The 21,777-nt window shown below is 43.1% G+C and overlaps 3 protein-coding genes across 3 annotated transcripts; 1 reads left to right on the forward strand and 2 right to left on the reverse strand.

Moving 5' to 3' along the window:
* Positions 1–1,965, forward strand: LOC107277559 (uncharacterized). Its single transcript, XM_015783403.3, has 2 exons — positions 1–281; positions 948–1,965. Exons 1-2 carry the CDS (start codon positions 176–178, stop codon positions 1,430–1,432), a joined length of 591 nt encoding a protein of 196 aa, XP_015638889.1. The 5' UTR covers positions 1–175; the 3' UTR covers positions 1,433–1,965.
* Positions 1,966–2,660: 695 nt separating this feature from the next.
* On the reverse strand, positions 2,661–6,749 carry LOC107276785 (uncharacterized). The gene is made up of 3 exons (XM_015783379.3): positions 6,476–6,749; positions 5,826–5,981; positions 2,661–3,393 (listed from the first exon to the last, which is right to left on the reverse strand). The coding sequence occupies exons 1-3, from the start codon at positions 6,573–6,575 to the stop codon at positions 2,885–2,887; spliced, it is 765 nt and encodes a 254-aa protein (XP_015638865.1). The 5' UTR covers positions 6,576–6,749; the 3' UTR covers positions 2,661–2,884.
* A 9,147-nt stretch (positions 6,750–15,896) lies between these two features.
* Positions 15,897–21,197, reverse strand: LOC107277130 (uncharacterized). The gene is made up of 5 exons (XM_066310385.1): positions 19,864–21,197; positions 18,200–19,580; positions 17,438–18,026; positions 16,704–16,777; positions 15,897–16,109 (listed from the first exon to the last, which is right to left on the reverse strand). Exons 1-5 carry the CDS (start codon positions 21,195–21,197, stop codon positions 15,897–15,899), a joined length of 3,591 nt encoding a protein of 1,196 aa, XP_066166482.1.
* Between the last annotated feature and the right edge of the window lie 580 nt (positions 21,198–21,777).

The raw sequence follows: 21,777 nt of genomic DNA on the forward strand, positions 1-21,777 counted from the left end.
AAGGTCTCTTTTCCTCATTTTATAGTTTTCTTTTGAGCGTCAGGGATTCCATCCGTCGCTCCGCCGCCGCGCATCTGATCTTCCCTGAACCCCGCTCATCATCGCCTAGCCCTAGCCCTAGTGCCGCGAGCTTCTCCTTCTCCTCTCCTATAGTTCTAGGCTGGGAACGGTGAGGATGGCCCCGCCCAGGATTCGGGGGAAGCTGAAACGCATCAGCCAGTTCAATTCTGCAAAAACTGGGAGGAAGAAGAAGATTTCCAAGAAGCGACCTGCGCAGCAAGGTGTTTAATTCCTTCTTCTCTTGAATGAAGATTGTTTGCTTCCTTTTTGACGGATTTGCAGACCTATGCAATTACCCCTCTTGAGTATTTTTTTTCTTCCTGGGGCTGGGATGCCCAATTTCAGCACTTATTTTGGTTTTCTAGATATGAGTATTCAGTACTTTTATCTATCAAAGGAACGTGCAGTGAGTGTGCATCATGTGCATTCTGCCATCAGCATGTCTTTAGTTTTTGCAAGTTAGCATCTGCCCCTCTAATTGTTTAAATCTAGTTTGTTTTTAATTTTGGCTGTTTAGTTTATGCATGCATCTTTGAAGTTCCCAAACCCAAATCATACCACTTAGTTTTTGTTCCGTTAGTTGTTATTTCAGTGGGAAACTGCTTGTGAACCATGCAGAAAGCAATTCCATATTTGATGTAGTAGATAGGCAACACCAAGTAACCAACAACGCTACCAGAGTATGCAACAGAGTATGAAGCAATCAGAGTATACAAAGACTGAAATTTCCAGTGAGCAGAAACTTGATAGATGAGCAGAAACATAAAACTACTCGTTGCACATACTAGCAAGACATTTTAATTGTGGACAACTGCACAAGGTAATTAATTTCCTTTTAACATGTGTCCACAAGTCTAACGCATATATTTTCTTGCTGACATTAACAGAGCCAGAACGGAGGCTTGGCATGATCCGATTCAGAATCATGGCCTGCGCAAAGTCCCCAGAGCAAGACATCTGCTACATCTGCGGAGACGACGATCACATGGAGCACTTCTGCCCTTACAACTACATGTTCGGGCGATACTTCAGCGACACCTGCAGAGGAGAGTGCCCTCCCCAGGAGCACAGGATCACCTCCAGGGATCATCGAGAGTTCCTGCGGCGTTTCGTGCGCGTGACGAACCTGCCGCCGGGGTTCGGGGTGTGGGATCTCGAGGACCTCTTCAGCCCGTTCGGAGCTCTGCTCATGTGGAATGTTCCCAAGTTCAGGAACTACCTGTGTGGATGCACGACTGGAATCCACATGAGCTTCGGCTTCGTCGTCTTCAAGAGACGCGAGGATGGGGAGAGGGCCGTCGACGAGCTCAATGGCTATCAGGCCGGTGACCGGAGGCTGCGAGTTGATTGGGTTTACCCTTCTTGTGTGTAGCTCAAAGATCAAACTTTCTATTTACCCTTCTTGTCTGTAGCTCAAAGATCAAAACTTTCCATTACCCTTCTTGTTCCATTTACCCTTCTTGTGTGTAGCTAAATATCAAACTTTCCATTTACCATTCTTGTGTAGCTCAAAAATCAAACTTCCCATTTACCCTTCTTGTGTGTAGCTAAACATCAAACTTTCCACACGCACTAGCAGAGACTAAAGACTAGAGAGACATTTGCATTTTCTGTTCTCCCATATGTATAGGGGTGGCAACAGGGCAGAGCGGGGTTGGGTTGGATTGCCCCAGCCCCCGACCCCACAAAGGAAGTCGGGTGAAAAACATCACCTGTTGCAGCCCCCACAGGGGACCCGGTGGGTGACCGGGGCCCCGCATCACCCGCATACATGTATCATTTTGATTCACTCTATTGTTTATCCAGACTCTTTTAATAGCCAATATGTTTTTTTATGATGTAGCATATCCTTGTGCAAGAAAGCTTGTTGCTTTCACTATATAAGATGTTATGAGTGTGTGAGTTTGTCTTGCGTATCTGTTTGTCTCGTAACGCTGTCAGATGGGATCAACTTGTGAGTTTGTTCTTTTGAGACTGTTGCTTATTATAACTTTTTTTTATTAAAAGACAAGTTATTTCCTTGATATCCCTTGTTTATATAGTTTTAAAAAATAAGTGAACGCATAGGTTTGCAATTTTTTTCAAAGTGAAAACGGAGCTTATGAAAAGGACCAGAATGCATACATCAATAAAGTTGGACCAGAATAGTGCATACAAGCAAGAAGATATAGAAAACTTGTATGCCTCACTTCGATACTGTTCCTCATACGACAACACTGGGTCGTTTCAACTAGGAATGTATCTGGCGTACCTGGTACCGCACAAATTTACAAATGATTTTATCGTGGCTATATCGCAGTTCAGCAATGGAAAGGACAAACAATGTGGGACGGATAGAGCTCGATACAAGATAGATGCCCGTTGTGTTTTTGGCTTGATTAGGATGCTGGGCATTTATATTTTATCTAATGTATGTAACTACCCAAAATCATACTAGAGTTTCACGCAATGGGAAGACGGAATTATTGGTCTAACCAAATGCAAGGGATTTCTTTGCCAAGATTTTCATTCCTATGGTGACTTTCATATGGTGCCTCTGAATTGAAACAATTCAGCCAAAACTCCTAAGCTGTACCAAGTCAAGGCAAAACTCATACTCGTAGTTATCAAGTGAGAATGAGCCTGCACTCAACTCACTGCACCCATTCGTAATTCCACACTGAACCATTTACCAAAACCCATCACTAATTGAACTTTCAACATAGAAAAAAAAATCCAGATCATTCTACTACTACTATTTCTTAGACCTTTTTGAAGGAAACATCATTTTTGTTTTTTCGATTTTGACTGAATCGGTCGGAACATAGACGAGCGAGCAGAGCCATCAGTTTAGACAAGGGTAAGCCCAATCGACTCGCAGCTTGCGGCCACCGAATTCCCAGCAGTTGAGCGCCTCCACGGCCTCCTCCGCGTGCCGATGTCGCTGGAACACGACGCAGCCGAATCCCTTGCATGTCCCCCCGGAGCCTCGCGTCGGGACGTACCACATCCACAGCGGCCCGAACCGGCCGAACAGCTCAACGAGCTGCTCCGGTGGGCACAACTCCGACAGGTTGTTCACGCGGACGAGGCACCGCAGGAACCCGAGACGCCTCGCGTTCGCTTCGTCGTGCATCGGGGGCTCGCTTTGCTCTTCCTCTCTGTGCCGCGAGCACTTGTAACGGAGCGTGGTTGTGTAGTTGCCCCAGAGAGCGAGCCGCGCTCTGCATGGGAAGTACGCAGCCGGGGAAAGATAGTTGTAGGGGCACATCAGCTCCAGATGGTTTCCCTTGTCGTCTCCACAGATGTTGCAGAACTCAGTATCCGGATCCCTCCAAAAGCGTGTAGTGGAGCCTGCATCCAGAGATCATCTCAGTGTCCCATGCATATTTTCACAGGGCAGTATAAAACAACTATCTATTGCTCTCTCTAATCACAAACCTATCACTAAGGGAAAGAACATGGACAAACATAGTGATCTCTGACCAATATAATACTTTTGAGAATTTTGATTGTCACACAAAAATAGCATGGGGCAGAAATAGTTCACAATATTGTTCTTCATCTAAATTATTGCGTTACCTGCAGCTATATTATGTGTTAGTATCACAAGTTCACAACTAATTTGTTGCATGAGGTAGCAATAACTCGGTAATTAGTGGCGAAGCCAGGATCTGATCACAAGGGGGGCCAACCTAGATATGTGAGAAAAAATAGAGAAAAATATACACAAATTTGAAGGTTCCCATAAACAATATTTATATCATATCAACAATTCAAAAGATAGGCATATAGCTATAATGCATATATTTATTTATTTTAATTTGGCTTTATGAGTAGACATATCATAAGCAGTGATAATGGTCGAGCTAAAAGTCTAAATAAAAAGGAAAATACAATAAAGCTAGATTATGGTAAAATGAGTGATCAACTATCTACCTTTTGCAATTATTAACTACTCCCTCCATTCTAAAATATAAGACATAACCACTACTAATATAAATATCAAGAAAAAAATATTATTAACCCTTTGTTTGAATTATCCCAATAAATACGATGTATGAACCCAATAGAATTAGAGATCTTGAGAGTTAGGAACTAAAAAGAAAAACTATTTTAGAGATGGAAGATGATAATTAACTGCATGCATGCTTGCGTGCCTTGTATTGTAAAGCATTCAAGAAAAATATTTGCGCCCTATATTTTGAAATGGAGGGTGCATTTTAGAAATTGAAAGTAAAAATGTTAGCCATATGTAAACAATACATACGATTATTACATAGTCTAAAAGGAAAAATATGACTGTATGACTACGATAAAGACCTTTGGTGCTTTTGATTAAGGATTGGTGTAGCATTTTTGCTAAACATCTGTACGTACGTGCCCATGCCAGGATAATACGGTGTCATCTGAAACTAACCTACCTAATCTAATGGCAGATTATTTGGGGCGTTCGGTGGGGTGGGGGTCAGTGGCTGTTGGGGGAGGCCAGGCCTCCTCCCGCCCCTGTCGTTAATCCTGCACTCTTGCTTCCTTGAATCTAAAAAAGTGTTTTAGATATGGGTCTACTAGGCTATGTAGCTCTACTTGCCTTCCGCGCAATGGAGTCAGTCCTATAATCAGTAGTTCAGTATGAAGAGGTCGACGAACACACCTTCCTGCCTTTTTACAAAAATGGACTGAACAACAGATGTATACGGTCAGAATGACAAATCTTTGTCCAATTCCATTCAATGCGTATTTTCAGGCTCAGTCAGCAACTTAGGCCACTAAACAAAACTTTTTTTATAGAAATATGCACGCATAAACCATTGTGAGATAATTGTGCACATGTTGATATACTAGCTGCCTATTATTTACCCCAACTTTATGGTATATATAGAATCAGTATTCCGAACGATGACCATATGGCATCAGCACCCGAAAAAGAAGCTAATCTCCAGTATGTTTCTGTCACAGTATCACTGGTGTGAACATCAATCAAACAGCGGTATCTACCACGTCTAGAGTAGATGGCCATATGGCATGGCACCAAGGGATTGGCATACTGAATGAGAGCCGTATAATAACATTGAAATGAAATAACGAGAGAGATTTAAGTGAGAGCAAGTAGAAGATAGTACTTTCTTCTTCCCCGCTTAATATGTACTCACAAACTCTATCTCAGCCCATCTATGCGCCCAAGCCCAAGCATGCTCTAGGGTCCATGTGTTAGTATGGTAAGATCGATGGCAAGCGGTCACATGGTATATGCACCATGATCATTGCCACGACCGTGCAAGATTATGATACCTCTTCATCGACACCTGGATGCCTCAGCAGATAATGCAATGAATATTGAATCTGTTTCATCACACTTCTGTGGCAGCAGATAGCTACCTTGATTGCTGTTTTCTTCCACTGAGGTCATTGTTTCAGGCAGTTTTAGGAAGGGTTTTAAAAGGAAACAAAACCATGACTAGCGAAAACAAGTTGTGTTAGCATGAGCAAGCTGAGAACAGATTCAAAGACAAAAGAACTTGTGCATCACTTGTCTGAACTGCATTGTTTTCAATTCATACGTTTTCACCCTAACAGCCCAACACAGAGACTACATAAATAAGTATTTCAAATAATTAAACACAACAAAATCAATTGCTGTGTGGTCAGAGTTGAACACAACAACATTCGTTTCTACTTCCTAGGCTAGTTGCAGTGCGACCAGTTTTATGGTTACAATGTTTTATGTAACTTACTCTATTTTTAGACATGAAAATGAAAAGCGAGCACGCAATTAAGTTACTTACATTCCTCCTCTTCTGAGAACAATTCTACCTCCTCCTGTTGTTGCTCCCATTTACTCTTTCTTCGACGCAGAAAGAGCATCTCTTGGAGAGTAAAGAGCCTCATAAACTTGTGGAACTTGAAGAGTTGAGGTACAACCAAAGGCTGATTTACACCTCCTGAAATCAACACAGGCACAACTGATGTGTACTGTTAACTGGAAATTTTAGTCTTTGCATACTCTATATATGCAGAAAGCCATTCTATCAAATGTAGAGTTGCTTTCTGTAGGGTTCACAAGGAGAACTAAAATAATAACAAATGGAAAAAAAAAAGTGGAGTGATATGATTTAGGTTTACTTCAAAGATGCATACATAAATTAGACAACCAAAATTAAAAACAAAATAAATTGGAGTAGATTTAAAGAAACTAAACGAACGGGGCCATACTAGACATACTGATGTCAGAATGCACATGTTGCATTTGCACATTCGCTGCAAATAGGATTACTGAAGATGGGCACGCAAAGAAGAGTGCTGAATACTCATATGCAGAAAACCAAAATTAAGTGCTGAATTGAAGCTGGGCATCCAGGGAAAAGAAAAAAAAATTGCTGCAGAGGGGTAAGTGGGGAAGTCCGCAGATCCGCGAGAACAGTAGAAAGGAAAGCACCTTGCTGCGCAGATTGCTTCTTCGAAATCTTCTTCCTCCACGTTTTATTACAGCTGTTCTTGCCGATGCCTTCGTCTCCCCTTATCCGGGCAGGGGCCATCCTCGCTGTTCCAGCCCTCCACCCCCTCGCGGCGTAGCAAAGCAGGAGAGAGAGAAGTGGGCGACGAAGTCAGCGGCCCTAGGGCTAGGCGATGATCAGCGGGGTACAGGGAAGATCGGAAGCAAGCAAGGGCGGGATGCGGCGGCAGAGCGACGGATGGGATCCCTGATGCTCAAGAGAAAAAGAAAAAAAAAATCCACGGAGGAGGTGAGGCCGTGAGGGTCGAGAGGGAGAGAGAGAGAATAGCTTGGGCCGCCGGACTGTATGACTTCCATTATGATCGGACCCGCTGAAATTTTGATCATTTTATACCTTTTACAGCCCGAAAAACTTATTGCTCTCCGAGTTGCATCGTTTTGATAAAGACACGGAGGTGAGTAGAGATCGGGCGTCTGATCGGGGGAAAAAAAAAATCTGGCGTCCGTGCCAGCCATCTGATCGGGAAGAAAAAAATCAGAGGCCCCACAGCTACTATATGCATGCACATAAATACTATAATCTGTAGTCACTGCATGCACAGAACATGCAGCCATGCATGTGTCAAGTTTTTTAAATAAAATTTAAACTATTTTTTCTCTCAAATTACTTATCCAATTCACGATCCGATTGCACTATTGAATTTGTTGCAATTAAATCTTTAAAACAAGACCACACATTGATATAATCCGATGAAAAAAATTTAGCTTATTATTGAATTATTTTTAAATATTGCACGTTGTTCCACCAAGTATATAGGAATTGTTTCACTAAGTAGATAGTAATTATTTCACTAAGCAGATCGAAAATGTTTCAATCGTTTAAAAAGCTGAAACACAACCAAATTACCTCATGAAATATTTTGCTACAACGTTTGAAACAATGGTTTCTCAAAAAATTGAGCGTTGTTTCACCTTATATAAAAACAATATTTCAGCAAATAGCGAAAGAATGTTTAGTCACTGCAACATTTGATTCATGCACAGTGAAACATCACGGGTACACTAGGTGAAACATTTTGGTGGAACAAAAAATGAAACAGATTCCCTTAATAGAGGGTTTTCGTAATATGTGGGTGATTTGTTGCAAAAGAATATTTCAATTCAACGCAACATTAGATATATACATAGTGAAACATTGTGAGTATATTATGTAAAACATTTTTTGTGGAAAAAAAATGAAACGGATTCTCTTAATAGAGGGTTTCCGTAGTATGTGGGTAATTTGTTGTAACGGAGTATACGTAGGGACACGTGACTAGGGCGGTATGGGATAGGTGGCGGGGCGGTGCGCGCGCGTACGGTGGGAGGCGCCAGGGCGCGGGCGCCCGGCGCCCAATTTTTTGCAGCCGCGCCGGGCGCCTAACGTGGAGGATTTTCGTAAAGATACAACCTTAAAAAAAAGATAAATTTGACCACCATATTTTATTGTAATCTATATAGATATATCAACAGATATATAATTTTTATTAAAATACGTATTAATATTAATCGGCAAATATTTTCAACGTTATTTATAGTCAAAGCTTGTAATGTTTAACCATGTCCAAAACGATAGGTACTATTAGTCCGGAAAGAGTATAAGAATAAGGGTAATTTTACCATTGGTACCTCTAGATAGCAAAAATTTTAGTTCAGAATTTAAGTAGTTCAAGGTACTTTCTCAAGAACTGAAAATTCCTGTAAGAATAAACACTAAACACTGCTAATAATTTTGGGGGGTTTGGGGATTCAGAGTGGTAGCCTAGCTTGGGGAGGGGGGGGGGAGGGGGTTATGTACAATATTACCGTCACACTGTGATGCGAAGGTGGATGAATGCAAAATTATTGCTTATGTGAAGCGTCACGTCTACGGTCAGGTCTAGTAAAACAAGCTTTGGACATACTATGGTTCACTAAATCAACATCATGTATCTGAACATATAATTTTCAACTTGAGAGACCTAAGCAATAGCTCTGCTCAAGTTTAAGGATTGGTCATATATTTGTCGACGTTTGATGTCGCGATTCCGATATTTGCATAGTATGGGGATCGTTGGTACTAGGATATATGCGAGATTGAGGTAAAATAGATGGGGACGAAGATTTTTATACAGGTTCAGGCCCCTGAATTGTCAGGTAATAACCCTACTCCTATTGGCCGAAGCCGGTAGTTGCTCTTATTCACCATAATCACACCAGTACAATATTTGGGGTAGTCTATCTATCTGTTGTCGACTTGGAGGCCATAAAACCATCCCGTAGTCGACAATAGAATAGTCTTCCTCCTCGAATCCGTGTCCGGCGAGATCTCTCCTGACAGTATCCGTAGACACCGTAGGGGACTAGCCATGCTTATCTCTCAAGTCGATATCTGACGTCTTGTCTTGGCGTATGTTGGCTTGTATGTTGATCTTGTGTCTTGATCTATTGTTCCGTATCCCCTCTCCTACTAGGGGGCCTTGTATTTATACCCACAGGTGTCCCCTTGTCCAAGTAGAACTAAGGAAACCAATATGGATACAATCCGAATAGTCCTTGTCGTTTCCATGTAGAACTCTAAACTCTTCCTATATCCGAAGGTTGTTTCCATATAAGACATGGTATGTGGTGGGTCCTGCCGAGATTTAGTCAACTACTATTAGGTATGTGGTATCTATAACACTGACAGTAGCCCCCGACTTCAATGCAAATGAACGAGTTCATATTCTCAATCCGAAGACCTCGGAATAACTGTTATCGAGCTCACGTGACCGTTCTCGGTGAGTTCAGAGATAACGTTAGACTTCCCTTATCAGCCTCATGCGGGCACCTTATAGGGTTTGTCTGAGTCAATCTCCGACGTCAACCAAGAAAGTACAGAGCATACGACTAAGTCTCTCGTCTTGCTGTAATCGAGAATTTGGATTGAAGTCAAGAAATTTTATCTCGGCGAGTACACCATCTCTTCATTCCGTATTCCTTGTTGAGATCCACCAACTGTTCTCGAGTGATCGAGAAGGCGCAGAGTCTGCGACGGAGCCTTGTCAATATTTGTCGTACTCGCCTTAGTCGATCTTGGTATAGAACCATAGAGACATGGAGTCTTCGACAATGTCGAATAGAATTTTCCTGAAATCAATACTTAGAAAAGAATATTAGATAGAAATAGCCCCCGAGCGAACACTCAAAGGGTGACATGTTATAATATGTATGGAAAACTGAAAATAAACTAAATTTACAGACCAATGTTTTGTGTACGGGCGTCTTCTCTTTTACCGACTTCGATCAGTCAACTTGTTGAGTCATACACTCTCCCTTGCCCCTAGCCTTGTCGTCGGAGAATCGTTCTCGGAGGATAAGGCTCTTGGACCCTTGACCTGCCTTGGTTGAAAAAGCGCTTACCCTAGCCCCCAGCCGTGAAGTTGGAAAACCCAATTTCCGATTACACGGCTTGGTTAATACGCACGGCGAGAACTCTTACATGACCAGGTCTTACATGGTCGTTTGTCTCTACATGATCCGACAAGGCCTTATCCGCTCTGGGCATCCCCAGCCAAAGTTCCCTTAGGTTCCTCAGAGGCCTTGTCAGGACGGCGTAAAGAGACATGAGGATAGGTTTCAAATCTAGGTGTCGTCGTGGTAAGGGATCTCTGGGTAAAACACTTGGCGATATTGTGTACCTGATATCAATTTTGCTGGAGTAGAGGTAATGGGAGGATCGCTACACTGCTGATCGAAAATCAGTTGTAGCCCCAACTTGACCACTTGAAGTAAAGGTAGTGGGAGAATCGCTACACCATTGGTCGAGGACCATGTAGTAGTCATAACTCAACCACTGGAAGTGGATGTAGTGGGAAGAATTGCTACACCACTGGTGGAGAACCAGGTGTAGCCTTAACTCGACCACGAGAAGTAAAGCTAGCAGGAGTGTCGCTACACCGCTGGTCGAAAACCAGGTGTAGCTTTAACTCAACCACGAGAAGTAAAGCTAGTGGGAGTATCGCTACACCGCTGGTCGAAAACCAGGTGTAACCTTAACTCAACCATGAAAAGTAAAGCTAGTGGAAGTATCGGTACACCGCTGGTCGAAAATCAGGTGTAGCCTTAACTCGACCACGCGAAGTAGAGGTGCGAGAGATCGCTACAGCTTACTGGTCCGAGAACCAGGAGTAGCCTCATCTCTCGGCCGATTGATGTCGAGGTACGAGAGATCGCTACGGCCTACTGGTCCGAGAACCAGGAGTAGCCTTATCTCTCGCCTGATTGAAGTCGTGGTGCGAAGACCACTACACTGTTGGTTGAAGACCAGCCGTAGTCCTACCTCGACCATCTGAAGTCGTGGTGCGAGGACCGCTACGCTATTGCCGTAGTCGTACCTCGACCATCTGAAGTTAAGGCGCGAGAGATTGCTACGATTTACTGGTTCGAGAACCAGCGAGTAGAATTATCTCTCGAACGGCAATGGAAGTTACGGTGCGAGAAATTGCTACGATTTACTGGTTCGAGAACCAGCGAGTAGAATTATCTCTCGAACACCAATGGAAGTTGCGGTGTGAGAGATTGCTACGATTTACTGGTTCGAGAACCAGCGAGTAGAATTATCCCTCGAACACCAATGGAAGTTGCGGTGCGAGAGATTGCTACGATTTACTGGTTCGAGAACCAGCGAGTAGAATTATCTCTCGAACACCAATGGAAGTTGCGGTGCGAGAGATTGCTACGATTTACTGGTTCGAGAACCAGCGAGTAGAAGTATCCCTCGAACACCAATGGAAGTTGCGGTGCGAGAGATTGCTACGATTTACTGGTTCGAGAACCAGCGAGTAGAACTATCCCTCGAACACCAATGGAAGTTGCGGTGCGAGAGATTGCTACGATTTACTGGTTCGAGAACCAGCGAGTAGAATTATCCCTCAAACACCAATGGAAGTTACTAAAGTTGGTTTATTACATGTGCATCTTATGTGGCCAGGATGACTCACATACCCAACTTGTAGCATATCCGGATGTCCGTTCGCAATCATGTCAGGTGATCAAGCCGACATCGTTCGCGAGCAATTATCCGTTAACAACCCTTTTCTCAAATAGCCCAGCCATAGCCGGTGCTATGAGATAGGTCGTCGGTCTTCGTTGGTAGGTTGGGTGCGACAACTCTGCATTTGTCGAGAATGTTCTCGATAATGGGGTGTACTCGACCACAACCTACTCGAGTGCTCAATTGTCCCTGAAAAATATTTTTCTAGAAGGCAAGGCATATAGCAGAGCATATCGAGTATGTAATCAAAAAACTGCATATATCTTCTAGTATTATCAGGATATAACGAGCAGATTAAATATGAGGGATTATGTAAACCGTAAACAAGCATGATTTATACAGAATAAAATAGATCAAGCCCCCAGCGTTAGACTGTAGTTGGCCTAACATAGGAAGCACTCGCACAATAGATATTGTATTAAAAACATGCTCTAGGTAAACATAATAAATTATTGATCTGACAATATTGTATGATCTGAAAAGTATAGGTACGATAAATTGCCTATAAAATATCACGTATCTCTACGAAATTAGTAGATTAATTAAAAATCGATCTTGCTAATTACCTTGGTCTACCTGTCTCGTATAAGAATTTTGGAGGCAAGCAGATAGTTGCTTTTGGTGCTATGGGCATCCCGATGATCATATAGTGCATGTCCAGAGCAAGGCTATCCAGTTGCATGTAGCTATGCCGGCTGGTCGCATGTCCGAGTAGGTGGGAAAGGTCCAACTAGTCAGAACTTGCAGGCGCGCATTGTCCGAGTAGGACTCGTAGTATATGCAAAGAAAGGTACATATTACTCTATTACTCCCTCCATTCCAAATTGATCTATTATATATTTCATAGGTACACCAAGACCAAAAAAAGCTAATAACTCTCTCATACTATATTTACTCTAGCAACAAACTCAATGCATGTACCATCCCCACTATTTTCTAGCCAATAGCAAATCAAGGTATTGCATGTGGGTTATAAATACATATGTGCATGGATGCATGCATCAATGTCCATTTACTCCAATGCACAAATAACGAATAGACCTAATAAATGAACACAAATATGTAGATCATTTAGGAATAACCTCAAAAATACTATATGTAGATCAATTTGGAATGGAGGGAGTATTACCGATCTACAGTAAACAAGAATAATCTATTCACAGAAATTTGGGACGACGAACCTGATGTCATTGTAGATCAGTAGCGCGTTTTGTCGTGGTCGGCCGATTTGATCCGGTTAGAATTCTGGTGGTGGAAGTCCGCTCAGAGGTTGTAGGACAATCCATCTCTTGAACCCATCTCGTCGGAACCTTGAAGCACCAAAAATCCCCTATCTGACGCACCACTGTCGACGTTTGATGTCGCGATTCCAGTATTTGCATAGTATGGGGATCGTTGGTACTAGGATATATGCGAGATTGAGGTAAAAGAGATGGGGACGAGGATTTTTATACAGGTTCGGGCCCCTGAATTGTCATGTAATAACCCTACTCCTGTTGGCCGAAGCCGGTAGTTGCTCTTATTCACCATAATCACACCAGTACAATATTTGGGGTAGCCTATCTATCTGTTGTCAACTTGGTGGCCATAAAATCATCCCGTAGTCGACAACAGAGTAGTCTTTCTCCTCGAATCCGTGTCCGGCGATATCAGAGACAACGCTATGTCTCTCCTGACAGTATCCTTAGACACCGTAGGGGACTAGCCATACTTATCTCTGATGTCGATACCCGGCGTCTTGTCTTGGCGTATGTTGGCTTGTATGTTGATCTTGTGTCTTATCTATTGTTCCGTGTCCCCTCTCCTACTAGGGGGCCTTGAATTTATACCTACAAGTGTCTCCTTGTCCAAGTAGAACTAGGGAAACCAATATGGATACAATCCGAATAGTCCTTGTCGTTTTCATGTAGAACTCTATTCATCCTTTCTTATGCGGAACTCCTCCTATATCCGAAGGTTGTTTCCGTATAAGACATGGTATGTGGTGGGTCCTGCCGAGATTTAGTCAACTACTATTAGGTATGTGGTATCCATAACCCTGACAGTATTTTACTTTAATTATATTATAAGATGAAATTACAGTATTATATGTGTTGTGATATGTATAGGACTATGATAATTTTGGTTAGGTTCGCTATGTCCCAATGGAAAAAAGGAACATCTCCGTATGAGTAGACATGATTGGAAAATTCGTATCATCTTTTACTATAATTTGTGATAGTTTTGGCACATACGGTGAGTGCGGTGACACTAATAAAAAACCCTCATAGGGATCGGCTTATAAGTGCTGGTTTATTTAAAACCGGCACCTATAGACAATTTCCCACCTCCCTATGATGGAAAAATACAAAACCGATACCTTTAAACACTATAGGTGTCGGTTCTAGCGAAAAAACCGGTACATATACTATTGGTGTCGGTTTTTTAAAAGAATCGGCACCTATAATATATTATAGGTGTCGGTTAATTAAAAAACCGACACCTATAATATATTATAGGTGCCAGTTTTTTGAAAGAACCGGCACCTATAGCTTAAGCCGAGCCATCAGCGGCTCAGCAGCACCACATGGTCCACACCCACCAAACGTCCTTATCTAGTCGTCCACACCACACGGTCCTTATCTACATCGATCACATCCCTTCTCGCGTCTCTCTCCCTCCCTCTCTCTCGCGTCGCTCCCCTCCCATGGCCGGGCGCTGGCGGGCAGAGGTGGCGGCAGCGACGAGCACCCCTCCCTTGGCCAGTGGCTGGCTGGCAGAGGTGGCGGCGGCGGCTGGCTGGCAGTGGGGAGGCAGTGGGGAGGTAGTGGGAAGGCAGCGGGCTCCCCTCCCATGGTCGGCGGCTGGCTGGCAGAGGTGGTGGCGGCGGCGGTGGCCGCACTCTCCCCTCCGCCAGATCCGGCGAGAGGGGAGGCGGCGAGCTCCCCTCCGCTAGATCCGACGCCAGGGGAGCTAGTGGGGAGGTGGCGGGCTCCTGCCTGGCAGAGGCGGCGGCGGCGCAACTAGGCGGCGGCAGCGGCCGCACCCTCCCCATGCGGCGACGACGGCGAGCGTGGAGGACGGCGGTGGCGCGGGCGATGTGGCGGCCGGCGACATGTGCTCCCTTTTGAAACCCCTGTGGCATGTGTTCTTGAGTTTCTCTTTTTGATTTCTTGTTGAGTTCTAGTCCCAAACTTGAGTTCTTAATGATTTGTACTATTCGCTAGTTCTTGGTGAGCTAGTTCTTGATGAATATACTAGTTTGTTGTTGAGTTTATCTCGGATCCAAGAGGCGGTGACGAAGGGGAGTAGGGATGGGCTCGAGGGAGGAACGGCTGTGGAATGTGGATGGTGAGTTCGGCTCAATTCGAGCCAGCTCGCTCTTTTTTTTTTTGGCTCGAGCAAAGTTAAAGGTGCCGGTTCTATTTTGGCATGGGTGTCGGCTTTTCTTATTGGTGCCGACCAATAGGTAGCCGATTTCCAACCGGCACCAATGGCGGTCTCTGTACTAGTGTGAACATGCTCAAATCTGAATCCTTTTGTTGTTATGCATGAGAAAAGAGCAGATCACATCAAGTGCTACATAGCAGTATTATTTTTAATCATGTTGCTTCGAGTTTCTTTAGTTATGATTCTAAGAAACATATTGATTGCGAAATGAGTGTAGCTCAAGTGATTAGATTTATTATGGTAGAACCCACCCATTCAAGTTTAAGTTCTACACTTGATGTGGGTGTTCACATTTACGGATATATATATTCTTTCAGTGATCGTCGGTAGTGAGAAGCAAGATGAGCGTTTGTATTGTGTTTGTAAAAAGAAAAAGAAACATGTTGATTTTAAAGAATGTGAGCAATCGGATCAATCGATGTTGTCACCATACACCAAGGTAGTTGTGCCATATGAGTTCTTTCTAAAGAGGAGTAAGATGAACGTTTGTATTGTGTTTGTAAAAAAGAAAAGAAAAATGTTGATTTTAAAAATACGGGAGTGCTGGGACCAACGTTGTTGCGCTATATGAGTGTTCTTTCTAAAGAGGAGAAGCAAGAGGAACAAACAAATCCAATATCCATATCCTTTAATTTGCCGCGCATCCTAATGTTAGGTACTTGTTTCATTGGAAGATAAATTTATTTGCTAACGAAATAATGATATAGTTACATGATGGAAGTGTATTGTGTTCTTCTACACAGTTCAAATTTATGACCAAAATCATGCACTATTTGAGGTGCTACACATTTTTTTTAGATAAAGGATTATCAAACACGGCCTCTACACCTTTGTGGGGTGTACACAGCCAAAAATCCGAACACGAGTACATAAGACTCTCCATAATAAAAGGGTACAAAATGCATCAACTGACCTCTCCCATTACATAAGAGATGACAGCACAAAGGTTTTAAGAACAACAAATGAAGAAAAGACTAGGCTTCCAATCTTCTTCTCAGGTTCCAGCCATACACGGAGAAGAATTCCACCACACGCTTTCTCCAGCACTTTGCAATAGTTCTTAACTATTTCTTCATCGGTTCCCTTAAGAAGCAAAGACCAAGTCCTTGCCCAATGTGTTCCCATGAAAATGACCTGCAAGAAAGATGTAGGATTGGAGCCATTAAAGACCACAACATTCCTATATAACCAAATTGCCCAAAGAAATGCAGCTATGCCCACAAACAATATTCTCTTGAGCCTAAATTCAACACAATTCAGCCAATTCCCAAACATTTGAGACATGCTACACGGTTGCCTAATCCCAAATGTAAAAAGGAGCGCACTCCAAATATACCTAGCCATTGAGCAATCAAAGAAAAGATGTTGTATTGTTTCCTTAGAGTTACAAAAACAGCAACTTAGGCTACCCTTCCACCTTCTCTTTGCTAGATTATCCTTAGTGAGAATTACCCCTTCCTTGAGGTACCACAAGAAAATTTTGATTTTAAGTGGAATTTTGAGCTTCCAAATGAAATTCTTCCTAGGTACCAGCCCTTCATACATGAGCAACTTGTACATAGATTTTACTGTGAAAATGTCTTCTTTATTGTTTTTCCAAAAGAAGCGATCTTTCTGATCTGTCAATACAGTGTAAACAACTTTCGACACTAGCTCATACCAGGCTTCCAAGTTTCTTCCCACTATTGATCTTCTGAAAGACACATTTAATGGTATTCCACTCATTACCTTGGCCACCACCTCATTTTTATTTCTAACTAGATTGTAGAGGTTAGGATACTCCTTCTCAAAGGATTGAACTCCTATCCAACAATCCTCCCAAAATCTTATTTGTGAGCCATCTTGTAATAAGAAGGAACCAAACCTTTGAAAAGACTCTTTGGCTAACATGAGACTAGCCCAAAAATGTGAGTCCCCTAGTCTTTTTTGGACTTGCAAAATGGTTTTCTTTGTCAAATATTTTTTCCTAAGCAAACTTTGCCAAATTCCGTCTTCATTGATCAACCTGAAAATCCATTTACTAAGCATACACTTGTTCTGCATTTCTAGGTTTTGGATCCCCAACCCCCCACATTCCTTAGGTCTGCACAACACATTCCATTTAGCTAACCTATACTTCTTTTTGTGCTCATCACATTGCCAAAAAAATCTGGATCTGTAAAAATCCAGCTTCTTTAAAATTCCTTTAGGGATTTCAAAGAAAGAAAGCATGAATGTTGACAGACTACTCAACACTGAATTAATGAGCACCAGCCTTCCTCCTGACGACAAAAACTTGCCTTTCCAACAACTGGGTTTCTTCTGGAATTTATCTTCTAGATCCTTCTAATCTTTGTTTGACAATCTTTTGAAATGCATAGGAAGGCCTAGGTATCTGAATGGAAAAGTACCCATCTTACAACCAAACAAAGTGGTGTAATCCTTTTCCACCTCCTTAGCTTTCCCAAAACAAAACATCTCACTTTTATGAAAATTAATTTTCAAGCCCAATAACTTTTCAAAGGCAGCTAGTACCAATTTTAGGTTCTTGGCTTTAACCAAATCATGGTCCATAAACAAGATGGTATCATCTGCATATTGCAAGATTGAGAGACCATTGTCTACCAAGTGAGGAATTACTCCATTTAGAGTCTCAAGGTCTCGAGCCCTATTGATGAGAATGGCAAGCATATCCGCTACCAAATTAAATAAAATTGGTGAGAGGGGATCCCCCTGTCTCAAACCCTTTTTCGTCTGGAAAATGTGGCCTATCTCATCGTTAACCTTCACAGCTACACTACCCCCCGACACAACTTGATCAATCCACTTGCACCAAATGTCCGAGAAACCTTTCATTCTCAACGCTTGTTGAAGAAAATTCCAATTTACCTTATCATAAGCTTTCTCGAAATCGAGTTTCAGAATAACTCCATTTGACTTTTTCTTATGCATCTCATGCAATGTCTCATGCAGAATTATGGCCCCTTCCATAATATTTCTACCTTTTAAAAAAGCAGTTTGCGAAGGTCTTATGACTTTCTGTGCTACTAGAGCAATTCTGTTTGCCATGACCTTTGTGAATACTTGAAGCTTACATTAAGTAAGCAAATGGGCCTGTATTGTTGGATCTATTTTGCCTCTTTATTCTTCGGAAGCAAGGTAATGATACCAAAATTCAGTCTATGTAGGGGTAACTCGCCACTATGAAAATCTCTAAAGACGGACATTAAGTCTTCTTTAATTACTTCCCAGAACACTTGATAGAACTCCGCTGGGAAACCATCAGGCCCCGGAGCTTTGTTATGTTCCATTTGAAAAACAACATGTTTCACTTCTTCTTCTGTAAATTCTTTTGTTAAGAAAGTATTTTCCTCCATTGACACTTGAGGGATATCATCCTTTTGGGATTCACACATGGAGAAACAATTTCTATCCGGAGCTCCAAAAAGACCCCTATAATAATTGGTGACATATTTCTTGAGTTGTGCATCTCCCTTAATCACCCCTTCTTCTTGTTCTAATTGAAAAATCTTTGTCTTTCTGTGTTTTCCATTCGCGATCATATGGTAGTACTTGGTGTTCCTATCTCCTTCTACTATTCTTTTTGTTTTTGCTCTTTGATACCATTTAACTTCTTCTTCTCTTAACAACTGGGCTAAGGCATTTTTATAGGAATTTTTTAGAATCAGTTCTTGACTAGTCAAGATCCTGGTCTCAGCTAATTTGTCCAACTCATCTGCCTTTGCTATAAGTCGAGCTTTCTCTTTTTTATACACACCACTTAAATTCTTCGCCCATACTCTCAGGAATTGACGAAGCCTGCGTATCTTATTTTGCCATCTTTCTATATTTGTTGCCCCTTGAATATCCTTTTGAATATCCTTTGACCAAATTTCTACCAAAAGATTTTGAAAGTCATCCCTTAATAACCATCCCAATTCAAATTTAAACAAAGGTTGAGAATTTCTATGTGTCCCTTTTCCTGTGTCTAGCACCAAGGGTGTGTGATCCGAAAGGTCTCTACAAAGAGCATGAACTGTCACTAACGGATTTTTTGTTTCCCACTCGGTACTCACCAAAACTCTATCCAACTTTTCATAAGTTGGGTTCGGCATAGAGTTGGCCCAAGTAAATTTGCGTCCTGAGAGCAAGATCTCCCTCAAATTAAGACTGTCTATGACAGCATTAAATAAGAAGGGCCATCTATCATTGTATCGCTCGTTGTTCTTTTCCATTGGATTTCTAATAATATTAAAATCTCCACCAATTACCATTGGTAAAGCTTCCTTACTACAAGAATTGACCAGCTCTAAAAGGAAATCTTGCTTAAATTCATCTTGTGCAGCCCCATAAACTGCCACCAGGTTCCATAGGAACGCATCTTCTTTATTTCTTAAGTGAAACTTAATATAGAACTCTCCTTCATCGATACTAGCGACATCAAAGAGTTCTAAATTTATCCCAAGTAAGATACCTCCACTTCTCCCTTTTGGTCTAGTCCAATGCCAAAGAAAATATTTCCCTCCACAGATGTTATTTAACCATGAATCAGCAAACTTATCTTTACCTGTTTCTAGGAGAGCAATAAAGTCTAGCTTTTGCTCTTTAGATAACTCAGAAAGAAACCTATGACATGCTAAAGAACGAAGAATGATGTGAACGTTGCAATTGTAGATGGAACTCGCCCCCACATCATATATATTAGATAACAATCATGAAGCTCATATAATTATCTTTCTATATGTACTGTATATCATGCAACTATTAGAACTACGTGTTATTATACATATCAAATATTAGACTTGTGGTCGTAAAAAAAATTACTATCTCAACATCCGGGGCCCGTCCCTGATGTGTTGTCTCATATAGTTAAATCAACTAATTTTGCTCCGAGTTGAGAATGGAATACCCGATAAGCTTGGCATCACCACCATCGTGTTCCATGCCGTCCATCTGAACAGGGCTTTCCTGGTACAGCGTGAGACGCAAACGGTTATCCAGGTAAAACGCCGCGTCGCAGCTGCGGCTCTCGTCGTCTGACATGGAGGCCACCCTGTGGAGCACGGCCGCTTCCGGGTCGTAAACATGCGCCTCATGAGCCGTCGTCGCCAGCAGGACGGCCTTCCTACGCTGCCCCCCAGTTGAGGCGGGATCACCACCGACGTAAGCTAGCGGCATGACAAGCCATGGCGTGACAAGTCGCTCTGCGGCCCTGTACCCTCGGGGTAGGTCTATCCGGTAGTCCAGCGACCACTCCCCGGTCTCGTAGGTCCCGAGCTTCCATATCTCGAACATGGTGGTCTCGTTCAAGTCCATGTTGCGGCGGTGGCGGAGGTCCCGCACCATGCACAGGCAGCCGTCGAGCTCGGCCAGGACCGTGCCGGCCGGCGCAAAGATTTCCTTGTTCTTTGGAAGCAACTTGCTCGGCCGAACATGCTCAAGGTACACATTTGTCGCAACGCAGACGCTGCTGCTACACACGTCTAAGTCAGCCGATGCGAATGGTGGCAAGGGGACCGTCACGAAGGATTCGTCACCGATCGAGAATGCGAGGATGCCCTGAGGTGTGTCACACACCAGGAACTTTGGGGTGAGCGTCCAGTGGAGGCGCCCGTTCGCGAAAACCGGGTCGACATCGGCGATGCAGCCTCCTTCTTTAGCGTGGTCCTCCTGGAGGATTGTGCAGGCCTCGCCCAAGGGCTCCCGCCAGCCCAAAGGGTCGTCGCCAACGGTGAGCACACGGCATTGTGTCCCCACTACTTTCGGGGAACTTGGATCTACGAGCTGCACCACCTTGTACTTCCCGGTCGCCGAGTCGAAGCCGATCCCCGCGCTGCTCATGTACCACTCTGAGTGACACGGGGGAAGGTGTAGCACGCCGCCGGTGGAAGGGTTGCACACGGAGTAGGTCAAGGCGCACGGGCGGCAGAAGAGGACGAGTCCGCGGCACGGCCTCGCGCCAATGATCCTAGGGCAGTCTCTGCAGCACATGGGGGCGTGGAAGCTCCTGGCATGTCGTTTTGACAGGGGCGTGAGCACCAACTTAGCGGGGGCGCTGTGCCGAGCCGCCGCATTTTGCAGGTAGCGATCGACGAAGCCACCCGAGGAGATGAGCTCGTTCCAAGACCGGCAGGTGCACCGGAGCCTGGCAAGCGACCTGGACGGGAGCCACATGAGGATCTCCTCGACGAGGTCGATGGGCAGTGAGAACAATCCGGAAGATGTCGTCTCGACCGTCTTCATCTTCTTGGAGTGCCTCGTGTTGTCGCCCGAAGTCGGTGGTACATTACAGTTACTAGCCGTCAACCCGTGCCTTGCACGGGTTATTGGTATTGGTAGTATAAAGATCAAAATTTTAACCATACGTTCACTACGTTGGCCATATTCGAATTGTAGCATGTTAGATTGAAATAATAGTTAACTACTCCCTTCGTCCCAGAATATAAGCATTTTTAGAGTTAGACAACGGTTATTAAGAAAGTTGGTACAATTAAATAGGGGAGTATTGTGGCTGAAGGAGAAGTGGAGATAACTGGAAAAATTAAATGGTGGAGGATTATGATTCGTTAAGAAGAGAATGTTGGTGGTAAATTGTTATACTTTGGGACAAATTCTAAAGGCTAGAAGTTGTTATATTTTGGTACAGAATGAATACTACTTGTTAATTATTAATTTTGAATCAAACAAATGCTAAATTTGTGATACATCCAACTTTTTTATTTGATATTGTGGAATTCTGGAATTAATTAAGTATTTAGTTGTGTCTGTGGTCGAGTTTAAATTTAAGTACACCCTGTAATTTAATAATTTTTACATTAAAAAA

The sequence above is a fragment of the Oryza sativa genome, chromosome 5, assembly GCF_034140825.1.
Source record: "Oryza sativa Japonica Group chromosome 5, ASM3414082v1".
In the NCBI taxonomy this organism is placed as follows: Eukaryota; Viridiplantae; Streptophyta; class Magnoliopsida; order Poales; family Poaceae; genus Oryza; species Oryza sativa.

Bases quoted from the DNA above. Each gene is read 5' to 3' on its own strand.
- LOC107277559 (XM_015783403.3), top strand. From the start codon at position 176: ATGGCCCCGCCCAGGATTCGGGGGAAGCTGAAACGCATCAGCCAGTTC. The intron at 282-947 runs GTGTTTAATTCC...TGACATTAACAG, and splicing joins GAAGCGACCTGCGCAGCAAG to AGCCAGAACGGAGGCTTGGC.
- LOC107276785 (XM_015783379.3), bottom strand. From the start codon at position 6,575: ATGGCCCCTGCCCGGATAAGGGGAGACGAAGGCATCGGCAAGAACAGC. The intron at 5,982-6,475 runs GTGCTTTCCTTT...TGTTGATTTCAG, and splicing joins GAAGCAATCTGCGCAGCAAG to GAGGTGTAAATCAGCCTTTG. The intron at 3,394-5,825 runs GTAAGTAACTTA...CTCTGGATGCAG, and splicing joins GTTCTCAGAAGAGGAGGAAT to GCTCCACTACACGCTTTTGG.
- LOC107277130 (XM_066310385.1), bottom strand. From the start codon at position 21,197: ATGAAGACGGTCGAGACGACATCTTCCGGATTGTTCTCACTGCCCATC. The intron at 16,778-17,437 runs GTGAGATGTTTT...ATTGTTGGATAG, and splicing joins GAAAATTAATTTTCATAAAA to GAGTTCAATCCTTTGAGAAG. The intron at 16,110-16,703 runs GTAATGAGTGGA...TCTTTCTTGCAG, and splicing joins AAAATGAGGTGGTGGCCAAG to GTCATTTTCATGGGAACACA.